The 14,974-nt window shown below is 40.5% G+C and overlaps 1 protein-coding gene across 2 annotated transcripts in view; it reads left to right on the top strand.

Annotated features, from left to right (window-relative positions):
• Positions 1–14,974, top strand: part of Chd2 (chromodomain helicase DNA binding protein 2) — a 113,435-nt gene that overhangs the window by 66,758 nt on the left and 31,703 nt on the right. For both annotated transcript variants that reach the window (XM_051206522.1, XM_051206521.1), the window contains 4 exons: positions 3,688–3,858; positions 4,762–4,937; positions 9,430–9,471; positions 11,002–11,141. In XM_051206522.1, the coding sequence (XP_051062479.1) occupies positions 3,688–3,858; positions 4,762–4,937; positions 9,430–9,471; positions 11,002–11,141 (529 nt within the window). The remainder of the gene's footprint in view (positions 1–3,687; positions 3,859–4,761; positions 4,938–9,429; positions 9,472–11,001; positions 11,142–14,974) is intronic.

The raw sequence follows: 14,974 nt of genomic DNA, 5'->3' as shown, positions 1-14,974 counted from the left end.
TTCACCTGAATTAACTCATGCTCAGTATCATTGTGAGTGAGGCTGTTGGGAATGTAGTCTACAGTATCCCCATGAAGGTAACCACTGAAGTGAGCCTTCCTTCCTAGAGTCAGGTGCCGAGGAAAAGACATTGATGAAGAACATAGAGTGTATCACTAACCGGATAAGCCAAAGACTGGAAGTATGGGGGGACATGGGAGACATTCATGGAATCAGATGCCAAAGAATTGTCAAAGTCATGGCAATTGTAGGTGACACTGGGGAGTCTCTAGATGACTTGATTAGACTGGTTTTCCCATCTTATCTTTCCCTCTTCACTCTCCTTCCCTTTTCTCCTATTCCCTCCTCTTTGCCTCCTTTCTTTCTGAAGGGATGTCTGATAATACAGGATTGAATGGGATCGTGGTTTTAGCATAGAAACTGTGGACACCAGATGAATAGGCAGTGGCATCACTTAGTATAGGTGTTTATTAGAAGGCTTAGGAAAGGTGATTATGTATAATATATAGTAGGACTAAATAAGTTGAGATTTCTAGAAAGATGTTACAAGGTTACTAGATTTCTAGGTTGCTAGAAGAACTAGAGAATAGGGAGACCCTGAAGAGTCCCAAGAAAGAAGAAGTCTGATGGCTCACTGCCCCAGAGAAGGCTCAAAGTGATATAATCTAAAGCATAGCTTGAGAATTTGGTGGAAAGAAAAAGGAATTGATCACTTCAGTGAAGAGGAGGCCAAATCTGAGAATTCAGTTTGTGATTTATGTTCTGGCAAGAGGCAGAAAGCATTGGGGCAGTTGTGGGTTAGACTGTGAATATGGGGCAGAACTTGATAGGGAGTCATCTAAATCTAGTTGTTGTCTTTGCTGTGGAACCACTAACCATGTGACTGTCTCCAGCAATACTTGATACTGGAGAAATTGGGTCACTTGCCAGTCCTAGGACAGAAGATTGGATTAGAGGGCACAGGGAGATCAAAATAGCAAATGTTTCCAAAATGCAAATGAGAATATGGCTGATTCTCTGCAGGGTAAAGAAGGTTCTGTGATGTTAGGGCCAGTGGGCTGGCTAGTGTTGAGGGAGAAGTGGTGGGTTTTGGCTGGAAGCCATGCTTTGTTGTGTGTGCTCCATGGCTAACTAAGGTGGACATCGTGTTAATGAAAAAATAAGGAAAGAGCTGGGGAAGAGTGGTCTAAACAGCTCTTGGAATACAATTCCCAGGATTTGTTCTGGGATACTGAGGACAAGATGGAAAGGACTAAGGATAAATCATTGTGGCTTCTCTTAAATTTGGTGTCTTATAACTGTCATAGGCTGGTTTATCTAAAAAATACAAATCTATTTCTCACAGTCCTGAAGGTTTCTGAGTTCATGGTCCTGACACTTGTGAGGTCTGTCATCTTATACTGCTGCCATCTTGTCCTGTTCTTACAAGTATAGAGAGGCCAGAGAGCTCTATTAGAGCCCCTATTGTAAGGCAACAACTAATCCTGCCACGAGGATTGTATTATTCTGAGCCAGTTACCATCCACAGACCCCTTCCTAGTACTGGCATCAGGATTTCAGCACTAATTTCTTTTTGTTGGTAGTTGGTAGTTTGAATCCAGGATTTCATACTTTGTGCAAGCCCTCTGCCTACTCCTGCAACACATGAATTTTGAGGGGCCATAAACATTGGACCTGATTCTACCTCTATGACTATCCTCATGTTAAACAAATGTGATCTTACAATGTTTCCATTAGAATCTTACATGATTAATTAGGTACAAAAAAATTGCTGTAAGTTATTCAAACATAGTTTCTTTCCTAAGTCCTTTTTGTTACATGTTTTAATACTCAGGGAAATATTAACACTAAGGGCTGCTTACCCTACAGCCTTTCTGTTTAAGGAGTGAGTACTTCAGCTAGCTTGGCATTATTTTCCTCCTTAATCCTTTGTCTTAGCCTTGATTTAGTATGTTAGAAACAGCAATTTATTTAAAAAATATAAGATTACTATTTTATTGAGCAGTAACAGAACTTGTGCTGTGTTTGAAGTATTGTTTTTAAAGTATTTGATACATGTTAACTCCTTTGATATTTACAGCACTTCTGTGAGGAAGTATGCATTGTATTTACAGTTAGGTGAACCAATGTGCAGGGTACAGGGAGGCTTTTGCTTTCTTTCTTCCTCCCTCCCCTCCCCTCTTTTTTTGCCTCTCTCTCTTCCCCACTCCCTCTTTCTTTTTTTCTTTTTTTTTTTCTTTTGCCTCAGGGTTTTACTATGTAACACTAGCTGCCCTGGAACTCACTCTGTAGACCAGATCTACCTGCCTCTGCCTTCTAGGTGCTGAGATTAAAGGTGTGTGCCAACATCACTGCCCAGTGAGGCTGTTAGTCTCTTAACATCACACATAAGTGCAGCTGTGATCATTTCCCAGGCAGTGTTTGGCCCATCACTCACAATGCTCCCTTTGAAAAAAATGAATTCCCAGCTACATGACCTGACAACATGTGTTCATATTGATGTTTATCAATTTTATTTCACTCCTTAACAATAGCAGACCTACAGGTCCCCAGCATAGCTCACTGGGTGGAGGTGCTTGTTGCCAACCTGAATTTGGTTCCTGGAATACACATTGTAGAGGGAAAGAGCTGACTGTTACAGGTTGTCCTCTCACCTTCATAACATGTGCAGTGACATGTGTACACATGGAGACAAATAAGTTAATGTAAAATATCCAGACCTAAACTAATTGTAAACATACCTAATTTGACAGACCCGTGAGATGATTTGCTTTTAGCAATTTCAGAAATGATACCTCTTTTTTCTCCTTGAAATTTAAAAAATCTGGTTGTACAGATCAAAATATCTTTGATGGAAGTTGAGTTAATTTTTACTGCATGCTGTAAGGTTTTGATTTGATTTCTTGTTAGCTCCAGATGACTTTGAGGAATGGAAACTCTAAAGGCCCCTTTGTGTTTCATCAGACACTTAGGCCAGAAAGCAAGGCTGTGAAAGATGTGGAGCTGGAAACGGAGCTCTGCACAGATGGCTAGGGCCTTCCAGAGCTGTCTCATGTTGGGCTGTAGCTCTAGTCTGGCAGCCTTACATGGGTTTCTTTTTTGGGGCACATGCCATTTGATACCTACAGATGTTTGGTAGGCTACAAATGTTATGTTTTCTAGATTTGTTTTTGTTGTCTCCTGAGATTAAGCGTACCTTTGATTGAGCACATGTAATCTCTACATGCCTTCTACTGCTTACACTTTTGAGAAAAGAGAGTAAGGTTGCCTATGGGTTGACTAGATGAGTGGAGGCTGGGCTGCTGCTGATCATCACAATTAGAGATACAAGATCCTCATGGATGATTAGGTACTAAATATTTTATGCAATCTAAGCAAATTAAATTATAGTGAGGGTGATGCAAATGAAATACATGGAGGATTTAACAACTTTTCAATAATATTTACAGTTTTTATCTTTTTGTATCTATTTCCTTAAATTTTAGTAAAATTTTTATGAACTGATAGCTTTAGCAAGAGGATTTGGGGGAAATAAAAGGTGAGAATGGTAAAAATAAGTTGATTTTGATTATGTAATATTATGAGTCCTAGTACAGGGTTCTAAATTAAAAACCCTTTAAGTTGATGCTTGGCAGCTGGTTTTTAAAAGTGGGCAAATATCAGATGAGGGTGTCCCTTCACCTTCAGGTTGCCAACTTTGCAACAATGGAAGATGAAGAGGAGCTGGAAGAGCGTCCTCACAAGGACTGGGATGAAATCATTCCAGAAGAGCAAAGGAAAAAAGTGGAGGAGGAAGAACGACAGAAGGAGCTGGAAGAAATTTATATGCTGCCGCGAATCCGCAGTTCCACTAAAAAGGTGAAGTGAAAGTACACCTTGTGCCCTATGCGACACAGTGCAGATCAGTTAAGGGTGAGGCCTTGACACAGGCCTGCAGGGATGCAGGTGTGGATGCCAGGGCGTAGGCACAACCTTGTGACTTTTTTCTTAGTCTGCTGATCGGCTTTTCAAGAAATGACTGGATGATTTCTGAGTTTGCAGAAGTTTGTATTTTGCCTTTGAGGTTAAAAATGCAGACAACCCCAACAGTTTGGTTCTCATTGCTACTGTCTTCAAGTTTCTAAGTGCCAGATCTTTTTCTGTCCTTAAGTGTTTACAGTCTAATAGTAAAGGATTGCATGACTAATAGAGGACATCCACAGCCTGTACAGCTTACGAAACAAGACCATTTGATACATTTCTCCTTGCCCAGTATCATTGAAATAAGAAAACAAATTCATTAACTGTTTTGTTGGTGCTATTAAGCTTGTCTAGTATCACAGTAAATCAACCTGTTAAGCGGTTACTGCATGCCAGACATAGTTTTGAGTGAATTTTCACTTCCTGATGTGCTTAATCCTTGTGAAAACCCTGTCTCAAAGGGACTATCATACTCTTAGTACTATTATACTAAGACAAAGAAAGAAAAGTAGTTAGTTGTCTGAGGAATTACTGTTTATACCAGGTGTCATATATATTATAGTATAAAAATTAACCAGCACTTTTTAATTCAGTGTATTTCATCATTGCAGGATCACTGACAGTATGGCAGTTTCTCCTCCCTTAGTTCCTGACACCTGACTTTTTTTTTTTTTAAGGAAAACTGAGCTCTAACAATTAAGTTGGGCTGGGCTGGGCTCAATCCTTTTATTTCTGGACTTGACACCTGTTAGAGTATGACTTTGTCTTTTAGAGTGTGACTTTGCCTCTTTTCTTTTGCAGGCTCAGACAAATGACAGCGATTCTGACACAGAGTCCAAGAGGCAGGCCCAAAGATCTTCTGCTTCGGAGAGTGAGACGGACGATTCTGATGATGATAAGAAGCCAAAGCGCAGAGGGCGCCCCCGAAGTGTGCGCAAAGACCTGGTGGAGGGTTTTACGGATGCAGAGATCCGAAGGTTGGTGCAGTCTGCTTTCCTTGATTTTGTCTGAAAGCACGTGTTCTAAGCCTGGCTTGTGGGACCCTGACACTTATGACAGGGTAGGCAGAAAGTGGTCATGTGAGAAAGGCAGCAAAGCCAAGGCATCTAACGTCTTCCTCATGTGTTCTTACAGTTTTCCCAGATGACGGGCTTTCCTGGTTTAGTTTTAGTGATTGCTTTGGGCTGTGTTATGTGGGGGGAGGTAGGTCTCATGTAGCCTAGCTGGCCTTGAGGTCCTGTGAGACAGAGGGTCTCCTTCTTGGAGGTCCTTAACCTGTGAGTTTTGAGACCACAGGCTCTTTCCGTCTTTTTATTTCCTCACAGTTTCCTGACTCTGGAGAATATTCTCAAGAGGAAAGGGAGACTTAGGTGTACAACACACATGTGTATTTGTAATAACTTATGTGTAGAAGTAGCTCTATAGTAGCACTGCCCTTGCTGCGCCCGTCCCTGTCAGCATTAGTTTAGTGCTAATGCAGTCCCTGGTATTTTGGTTGCATTCCTGTTCTAGGACCACATCATACTTCGTTGGCCAGCTTGCGTTTTCTCACTTACATCAATTTTAGACATTGAGCTCACTTTTTAGACATTTGGAATGGAAAACATGCTATTGTTCATCTTTTTATTTTGGTCTGCATCTTTAAATCTGACTCATCTCTCGTAGGGTCCGCGAGTTAGATTAGTTTTTCAAAGTCTCTGACAACTTTCTGCTTTGTCTTCCTGTATTTCATGCAGTGCAGTGATTGTTTCTCTTCTATGAGTGTTGTCTTTATTCCTTTATTTCTCTTCTCCACCAGTGCCTGTTGTGGTCAGCAAGCAAGCTTCAGTATACCATCCTAACTGCCTTGTTTCCATTGCTACCTTTTTTTTTTTTTTTTTTTTTTTTAAGTTATTTTCTTGGTGGTTTCCATGGAAATTTCAAGTAACATCTGGATGTGTAACAGCTTAATGTCAGTGGCTTATGAAAATCTTGGCTGCAGTTACTCTCCTTCTTCCTTCTTCCATGCTGTTTTCACACAGACTCTTCATACTCTGGAAGCCCATCTACACAATTTAGAAGTCAGCTTTGTGTCTTTGCTTATGAAGTTTGGTAGAAGGGTTCAGCCAAAAATCCCTTGATAATCGTTTTTTATAGTTGCTAACTCGGTGGTCTTAGAGGTATTTATTCCTTCACATGGACTTGAGCTACTGCATAATTCTCTTGATATCTGCCTGAAGAGTTCTCATTTAGTGTTTTCTTTTACGGTGTGTCTACTAAGGATGAATTTTGTATTTTTCAGTTTCTGGCAGTATCTTAATTTCTTTATTATTTATCAAGTCTTCATTCTTTTTTTGTTTTCAAGTTTATGATTCTTTTTTTTTCCTCCTGTGATCCTTTATTGATCCCTCCAATTTCCTTTTTTTTTTTGAGTTTTTGAGCCAGGGTTTCTCTATAGCTTTGGAGGCTGTCCTGGAACTCACCCAGTAGACCAGGCTGGCCTCAAACTCACAGAGATCTGCCTGTCTCTGCCTCAGGAGAGCTGGGGTTAAAGGCATTCACCACCACCGCCCAGCCATTTTTCCTTTTCAGCTCCAGAAATTCTATTGTCTTCTTTTAAAATTTTTCTATATTTCCCTTTTTCTTCGCTCTTAGAGTCACACCTAAGGATGATGCATGAGGGCCAGCACTCTAGCCCTGAGCTGCCTCCCCACTTCTCTGTTCTATGTTTCTACTGACAGCCTCTTACTAGTGACTCTTCTGTTCTTCGGGTGCAACTTGCTGTAGTCTGTGTGCATGTTTACAGTAGCAGACTGTTGTCTTCTAAGTCCAGTTCCAGACTTCTTAAAGTATAATTTTCTTGTTGGTGTGTGCTTTTTTTCCTTTGTGCTTTTCCATGTGCTATAATTCGGTTTTGTTTGAAAACTAGATGGTTTGTTTATTTTTTGACACAGGGTTTCCCCATTGTAGTCCTGGCTGTCCTAGAACTCACTCTGTAGAGCAGGCTGGCCTTGAGCTTACTGAGATCTACCTGCTTCTGTCTCTGGAATGCTGGGATTAAAAGCGTATGCTGCCCCGCCTGGTGAAAGCCAGGTGTTTTAAGTAATGTAATATGGTAACTCTGAACTTAATAGTTTCCCTCTCTAGTAAGCTTGGTGTACTTTCCTCATCTGGTTTGTAAAGTGTGGGTTTTTTTTTTTTTTTTTCTTCTTCATGTCCTTTGAAGTCTCTGCTCCTTTAGTTTAGTGATTAGCAAGTGACTGGCAGAAATCTCAATTATTCCAAACTAGCAAGTCTACTAGCCACTTTGAGAAGTTTGGTATGGATCTTGTTTAGTGCTCAGTGTGTCTGTTCACAGCTGTGCCCTGCCTGACCTTGAGGATCTGCATGTGCAGAATTAAGTTAGGACCTTCCCAGATCTTTTCTTTGCATGTGTAAATACTTGCTCATGTGTGGTCTTTCTGATTCCTAGGAGTATGTCAGAGCTTTTCAGGATATTCTGTTGGTATCTTATTCCCAGGTCTTTTTATTTTTTGATCAGTGTTGTATTATTTCCAAGTGATGTATTATCTCCAAGTGATGTGCCCCAGGCCACTGGTATGTTAAACTTTTGCATACAGTTATTACCATGACCTGTGGACATGACATGGCTGTCTAAAAATACTTTTTCTTTCTTTATTCCTTTCTTCCTTCCTTCCTTTCTTTCTTTCTTTTTTTTTTTTTTTTTTTTTTTTTTTTTTTTTTTTTTTTTTGTTTGTTTGTTTGTTTTTCAAGATAGGGTTTCTCTGTATTGCTTTGGAGCCTGTGTCCTGGAACTTGCTCTGTTGACCAGGCTGGTCCCGAACTCACGGAGATCTACCTGCCTCTGCCTCCCGAGTGCTGGGATTAAAGGCATGCACTACCAATGCCCGGGTCATAAATATTTCTTATTCCTATAAAAAAAAAAAAAAAAGTTCAATCAGGAGATGGCCCAGCAGTTAATAATACTGGGTGCTCTTGCAGAGGACTCATGTTTGAGTCCCAGCACCTACTTAACAACTTCCAACTGTCTATAATTCCAGTTCCAGGGCATCTGACTCCCTCTTCTGGCCTTCCTGGACACCAAGCATACACATGGCACACACACATTTATGCAGCCAAAATACCGATACACATAATACTAATAATTATTGACAAAAATTAATTATAAAGAAAAGAATAAAAAAAAGTCAAACCTGAGAACTGCACTTTTGGGATGCATGGTCAAGTCAGTGTATCTTCTCCCTGGAGAGTCCTTCTGAGACGCCTCAGACCTGCCCTCCTCACTGGCTGCTGTGGTGCACAGATTTCTCAAGAAGTTGAAAATAAAGCAAATTGCAGGGACAGAAAATTCTTTGCTCTTTCTGAGACATTATCTTCACAGATGTTTTAGATGGCTGCAGACTTTTGCATAATTTCTAGGTTTTCCTTAAAGTTGATGTTGATGGTTTTGGTATTTTTGTTTTTTTTTTTTTTTTTTTTTTTTTTTTTGTGGAGGAAAAACAAGTAACTTTACTTGGATAATCCTATTGTACCATTGAAGACTATTTTCAGTACTAAGAGCCTGATGCATGCTAGGCAAGAGCTACATCCCAGCCTCCATGTTATTTTCACATCTTAAAACCTATTCTTTCAGACAGAAAATATTTCATTGTATATAAAGGAGAAATGTAGGGTTGAGGGATAACCTTCAGGTTCAATTTCATATCTAACACTTTACTGGGTTTTGTATTCAATTTTTCTCATATTGCTTAGCTATATCATATTTAGTGTTGTTGTCACATCTTATTTCTTTTTCCTAGTCTTAAACTGTTACATAACCAGCTTTCATAGTAACTTGACATGATACAGTGATGCAAATGATATGCTGTGACATCTTGCTTTTAATTGAAAGTGATGGTAGTTAGCATGGAATGGTGAGGGGGGTGGGTGATGAGCAGCATGATTAAAGGGAGAGACTGGACAGGGGTGGGCAGCAGTCAATAGTTTCCTGAATAGTTTTTGGGTAAGTTTTAAATTGTACATGTGTATGTATATATGTATATATTGTATATAGTTCTGCTTAATTTAAAATATTATTTGATAATTGTAGAAATCTTCCAGCTGTATCATTAACTGTAAAATAGAGAGAAATATTGCAATTCAGAAAGCAAAGAGTTAATGGACTGAATTGGCCACTGGGTAATGATATTAGGGTTTCATCATAGTAGAGCTGTTGTGCCTTCTTCCTTCTAAAAAGAACATGCCAGTGCAGCCGCATTTCTAGGTCGTGATTGGTCACCGAGAATAAACTTGGTGTCTACCTTGAATAGTGCTTGAATACCGTTAGGCTGACCAGTTCAGAAGCACTCAGGGTTCACTTATTAGATGCTAGGATTGTGTCAGTCTCTTGACTTTGTGACAGGGTATTGTGGCATTTGTGCAGTTAATACTTGTGGTTTTTTAAATTCATTTTGTTGATCATATTCTTAGGTTCATCAAGGCTTATAAGAAGTTTGGTCTCCCTCTTGAAAGGTAAGACCAATAATAGATCTGTTCTCTTTTTACGTTTATTATATCATAGGCTTTTTTTTTTTTTTTTTTTTTTTTTCAGTGAGAGAGGTCATATTTTCCATTTAATACTAATGCTGGGAGCAGGTTTTCCACCTAAGAGGGATACTGTTAAAACATTAATATATCGGGTGCATGCCCCATTTTGGAGAGGTAGCACAGGTGGCATCTATAGACTGACCATTTAGAAGTTTTGTCTGAATGAGGGAGATGAGGCACATGCATGCTGACTGCATGGTAAAGAGTAGTCCAGGAGGGATGCTCACAGGGCTCCATTTGACAATGGAGGCAGTGAATTCTGTGATTTTACACTCCTTTGTGATTTCATGATCTGGTAACAGGATGCCAGGATGATAATATGAATAGCTTATGTTGTCTTGGTAGTACTACCAAGGTAGTGAGCTCCTGCTGTTCAGAGTATACATTTAGAGGTAGGTTTTTTTTTTTTTTTTTTAAAACAGGGTATCTGGATAATTCAAATAGTTTAGTATCTTGCCCTATAAGCAGTCATCATGTACCCTTCAAATAAGAACACTGGTTTAAAGGACATGTCAGATTCCTATCTCTTGGGAACTTCTGGGCCTGGTAAACATCCTAAGTATATGCTTTGGTTTTATCTTTCCATTGGGAGAGGAAGCAGTAAAATAGAGTAGTCCATTACAGTCAGGTACAGCATGTCTCTGGGACTGTTTGAGCATCCAAATGCAAACTTCTCATCTTTGAAGAAGTTAGTGTAAAACCTGCTGGGTGTGGAAAAGTGAGTCTGAGTTTTTAGACAGGCTAGCTTAGTCAGTGAATTTATATACTTGGTGTGACATAAAGCTCCTATGCTTCTAGGAGGATTGCAGTTGCTAGAAACAGAAGTAAAGAAAATGAACACAAAAAGGCAAACTAATGTGTATATTCTTTAGGAACCTCACATGCTAAGAGTAGTAGACAGCTCATTTGTAGAGTAAAACAAGCTCAGATTCTTTTTTCAATGATGTTAGGGTTGCTTTATTTTGTGGGATAGCCCAAGGCAATTCTTTTCTTGTTATTTTTCAAGACAGGGTTTGTTAGTGTAGCCTTGCTGTCCTGGAACTCACTCTGTAGACCAGGCTGGCCTCAAACTCAGAGATGCACCTGCCTCTGCCTCCTCAGATTAAGGGTGTACACCACCACTGCACACCTTTTTTACTATGTGTACAGTGTTCTGCCTGCAGGCCAGAAGAGGGCACTATATCTCATTATAGGTGGTTATGAGCCACCATGGGTTGCTGGGAATTGAACTCAGGACCTCTGGAAGAACAGCCAGTGCTCTTAATTTCTGAGCCATTTCTCCTGCCCCAAAGCAATTCTTGATTATGGATATGCCTTAGTTATTGTACAACATTCTTGTTATCCTTGAACTGACTCCTATAGCAAGCATCTTTCAATATCGAGCACTTCTGAGACCTAGTAGCCTTCATGTGATAGCAAAGCAGGCACAGTGTTTTGATTTTTGTTCTTTTCCAGGCTGGAGTGCATAGCGCGTGATGCTGAGCTAGTGGATAAGTCTGTGGCAGACCTGAAACGCCTGGGGGAACTGATTCATAACAGCTGTGTGTCAGCAATGCAGGAATATGAAGAACAGCTGAAAGAAAATGCCAGCGAAGGTAAGTCAGTAAGTGTACTTCAGGGATTCCCCCATATCTGCTACTTGTAGACTGCAATTTCAATTCTGGGGTTTTAAAAAACTGTATTTATAGCTCACATGTACCTGGTACTTGTAGTTAATGTGTTTTGAGTTGCCTTTTTGTGAGGTCAGTGTTGTAAGATCCCATCACATATCTGCTCTCAAATAAAATGACTTTGTGATGTGATAAACAAGGTGACATGTTTCTTTGATGGTGCTGTGAAAAGATTAAACTTGGCTGAAGGATCCAAAGACATGATGGGTCAAAGTAGAGCAGACACCTGCATATTTTAGCTATGAAGGGTTGTTATAGACTGTAAACACTATGAGATATAGGTTGTTATGTTGTAGCTATTGTAAGATATAGAGAATTGGAGAAATAATATAAACAATTTGGTTATATTGAGATTTTCATGGCAGTACAATTTGTTGTAATTGGGTTGGATGTATAATTTCTTTCCTGTTAGAAACCAGAAAAGTATTGCATTGGAATTAAGATTCACTGGACTCAGTATAAGTTAAGTCAGGTTTATTCAGGGAGAAGTCACTTACACATGAAACAGATGACTACTGTGGGTTTCCACTCCATGGATGCCACCCTGCCGTCTGGATGCTATCTGCAACCTGAACATGAAGCAAGAGAGCGAGCTGGGATCGGGGACCCCAGGCCTATCCTTCCCCGAAACAGGTGTGGGTGGAGTGGATATCTCACTACAGAAAAGGGGCTGGGCTGTGATGGAATATGCCTTTAATCCCAGCACTGTGGAGGCCGAGGCAGACAGATCTTTGTGAGTTTGAGGCCAGCCTCATCTACAGAGTTAGTTCCAGGACAGCAATAGTTACACAGAGAAACCCTGTCTCAAAAAACAAAAACAAAAACAAAACAGTAAAAAAACAAAAAAGGGGATTTGCCTGATGCATTAATTCCTTTTCTGTAGCTGTGATAAAACTCCATGATAAAAATCAATTTACAAATGAATTTATTTTGGCTTATGGTTTCAGATAGTTTATAGTAGGTAAGCACAAGAAGTTGAGAGCTCACCTTCTCATATGTAGTAAGCCTGAAGCAGAGAAAGCAAACTTTAAGTAGAGCATGGCCATATAATTTCAGAATCCACCCCCAGTGACGTATTTCCACCAGCAAGGCTATGCCAACCAAACCTTCCCAGTGCCACCAACTGGAAACCAAGAGTCCTAGACTGTGGGAACATTTTTCATTCAAAACACATATTCCCTGGCCTCTATAGACTTACTGCCATATTATAATGCAAAATGATTTAGTCCAACCTCAGAAGTCCCCTTAATCTGTCATAGTCTTACCATTGATTAAAGACCCAAAGTTGAACATCTGTTTTCAGACTCAAGGTAATTTATTAACTGTAATCTTCTATAAAATAAAAAAAGCAGGTTACATATTTCTATCATATAAAGGAATGGTGCCATATCCTTGTATGAGCTCAGGGATTGATCTAACTGGGGCCCTCAAGGTTATGAAGGAAAGATAGACATGCAGAGGCAGAAAAGCTGGGAACAGGTGGACTGGGCTCTGCAATGGAGGAGCCACAGCACTGGGAGCTCAGAGTATGTTTATTATATGCAGTTGAACCAGAAGGGCAGGGTTATTGCATACCAACAAGGAGGTGTGCCTTATGGTATACAGTTGAATCAAGGAAACGGGTTTAGCTAATCTCAATAGGGGAGCAGTCCTCAGGCCATACATATCCAGGAAGAAAAAGCTATGGTGGACATTTTCTGTACACACTATCAGTATTCATACTCAGACCCATAGGAAGGCTTTGCCATCATTCTGAGCCTCACCTGGGGAAGGTTTACCATTCCCACCGGGCTGAGGCATTGGAGTCCTTGACATGGCCATGCTCATGCCAGCAGCACACATTCACTCAGGACTTCCTTCATGTACTTCCCACAGAATAGATGTTGCCATTCCAAAAGGGAGCAGTGGGGACAAAGGGATTATTGGACCAAAGCAAGACTGAAACCCACCAGGGCAAACATCAAATCTTGAAGCTTCCAATGTCCCATATCAAAGGGTTTTGATTGGCTCTCCTCCATCTCTCTTTTGGGCTGGTTCCATTCTCTGTATGCCCTTTCCTATGCAGTTGTCTCATAGCTCCGCATCTCTCAAACATGTTGGGAGTCTCCATTACAATCCAGGATTCACTTTCACAGCTTTCATACAGTGGCTTCTCACAGCGTGGAAGGGGTTCCTGTTCCACATGCTGTCTTGTTTCAGTGGCTGTCTGAAATCATAGAGGAGGAATACATGACCTCTTCATTCTTTCATCCTCCATGCCTCTAAAGCCAGTACCATATAGAGGACACTGTTAAGTTTGACTGCCAACTTAGGGTGGGCCCTCCTGTGCTTCAACCACATCAGCAGCAGCCTTTGTGTGCAGTTGCTTTCCTAGGAGCAGAAAACGCCTTAGTTCTTTTCCTTTCACAAGTTGGATATTTAGCTTGGGGGAAGAGGGAGTGTCTTGCCCTAAGACACCCTTCCCTTTGTTCCAGGGCAGAGCAGGCCTCTCCTGAATGGTACTAATCTCTACCCATTATAGTCTTTAATGTAGTACATGCCTTGGCTGTGCTTAGCTTTTTGGTGCCCTTTTACTCTCCAATAGAATATTTATATTTTTCTGCCCAGTTGTTCTTTTTCATTATAGACCTGAATAAGTGATATTAATAATAACCATGCCTCAGCCTTAACATTATTCAGTCATGAAATAATATTTCTCCACCAAAGAAATTAGTTCATTTTTTTTTTTATTTTTTTTTTTTTAAAGACTAGGTCTCTATATAGTTCTGCCTGAAACTTGTTGTGTAAACCAAGCCTGCCTGTCTGCCTTCCAGTGCTGGCATTAAAGGCCTGTGCTACTCTACCAGTTCATTACTTTTTAATTTACCCTTAGGCAAATTCTCCCGATAGGGGAAGAAGATAGCCAAATTCTTGCCAAAACACCACACAAATGGCCTGTAGTCCAGTTTCTAGTATTGTTCCCCTCTGAAACCCTCTGAGTTTGGTCTCCATAGTCCACACTGCTTGCAGAACTGTGTGTTCTGGACTCATACTAGATTGGCAAATTAATTTCTGCTTATGCTGTGCAGTTGTTTGAAAGTCTTCCATATTCCTCTAAAAGCTAACATGGTTTGCTTGTTCATAGCAGAAGCCCACATGCTGGTGCTGATTTCTGTCCTAGTTTGTTTCTGTTGTGTGATAAAACACTGACCAAAAACATGTTGGGGAGGACTGAGTTTATTTATTAAGGGAAATCTGGGAAACAACTCAAGCAGGAGAAGAGGCAGGAGCCATGGAGGAACATTGTTTACTGGCTTGCTTTCTATGGCTTCTTCAGCCTTCTTTCTTATATAACCCAGGAAGCATGTGGGATGGGTGCTCAGGGCTGGCACCATCCAAAGTGAGCTGGTCCCTCACACATCAATCACTAATCAAAAATGCTCTAGAGATAGGTCCACAGGCCAGTCTGATGGAGGTAACCCCTCACCTCATTTGATGTTTCCTCTTTCCCATGGCTCTAGCATGCATCATGGCAAAAATTAACCAGCATGCCAGTCTTTAGAAGAACAGATAGAGTGGTTTGTAACTAGAGCACTAAACTTTCAGAGTTGCAAACATAGTAGGATAGTTATGAGTTATGACTAGAGAGGTTTTGGAGTGCAGAGCACTGAAGTGGTCACTCTAGGAAATGGAGGTGTCCTCATGGATCTCAGGCCTTGTCTACATGTGTCAATTACCCCATCCTTTTCTTACTCTTTGCTCTGCTCTGTAGCACTACC

Source organism: Phodopus roborovskii, unplaced genomic scaffold (assembly GCF_943737965.1).
Source record: "Phodopus roborovskii unplaced genomic scaffold, PHOROB, whole genome shotgun sequence".
In the NCBI taxonomy this organism is placed as follows: Eukaryota; Metazoa; Chordata; class Mammalia; order Rodentia; family Cricetidae; genus Phodopus; species Phodopus roborovskii.
This window is presented reverse-complemented; position numbering and strand designations above follow the sequence as displayed.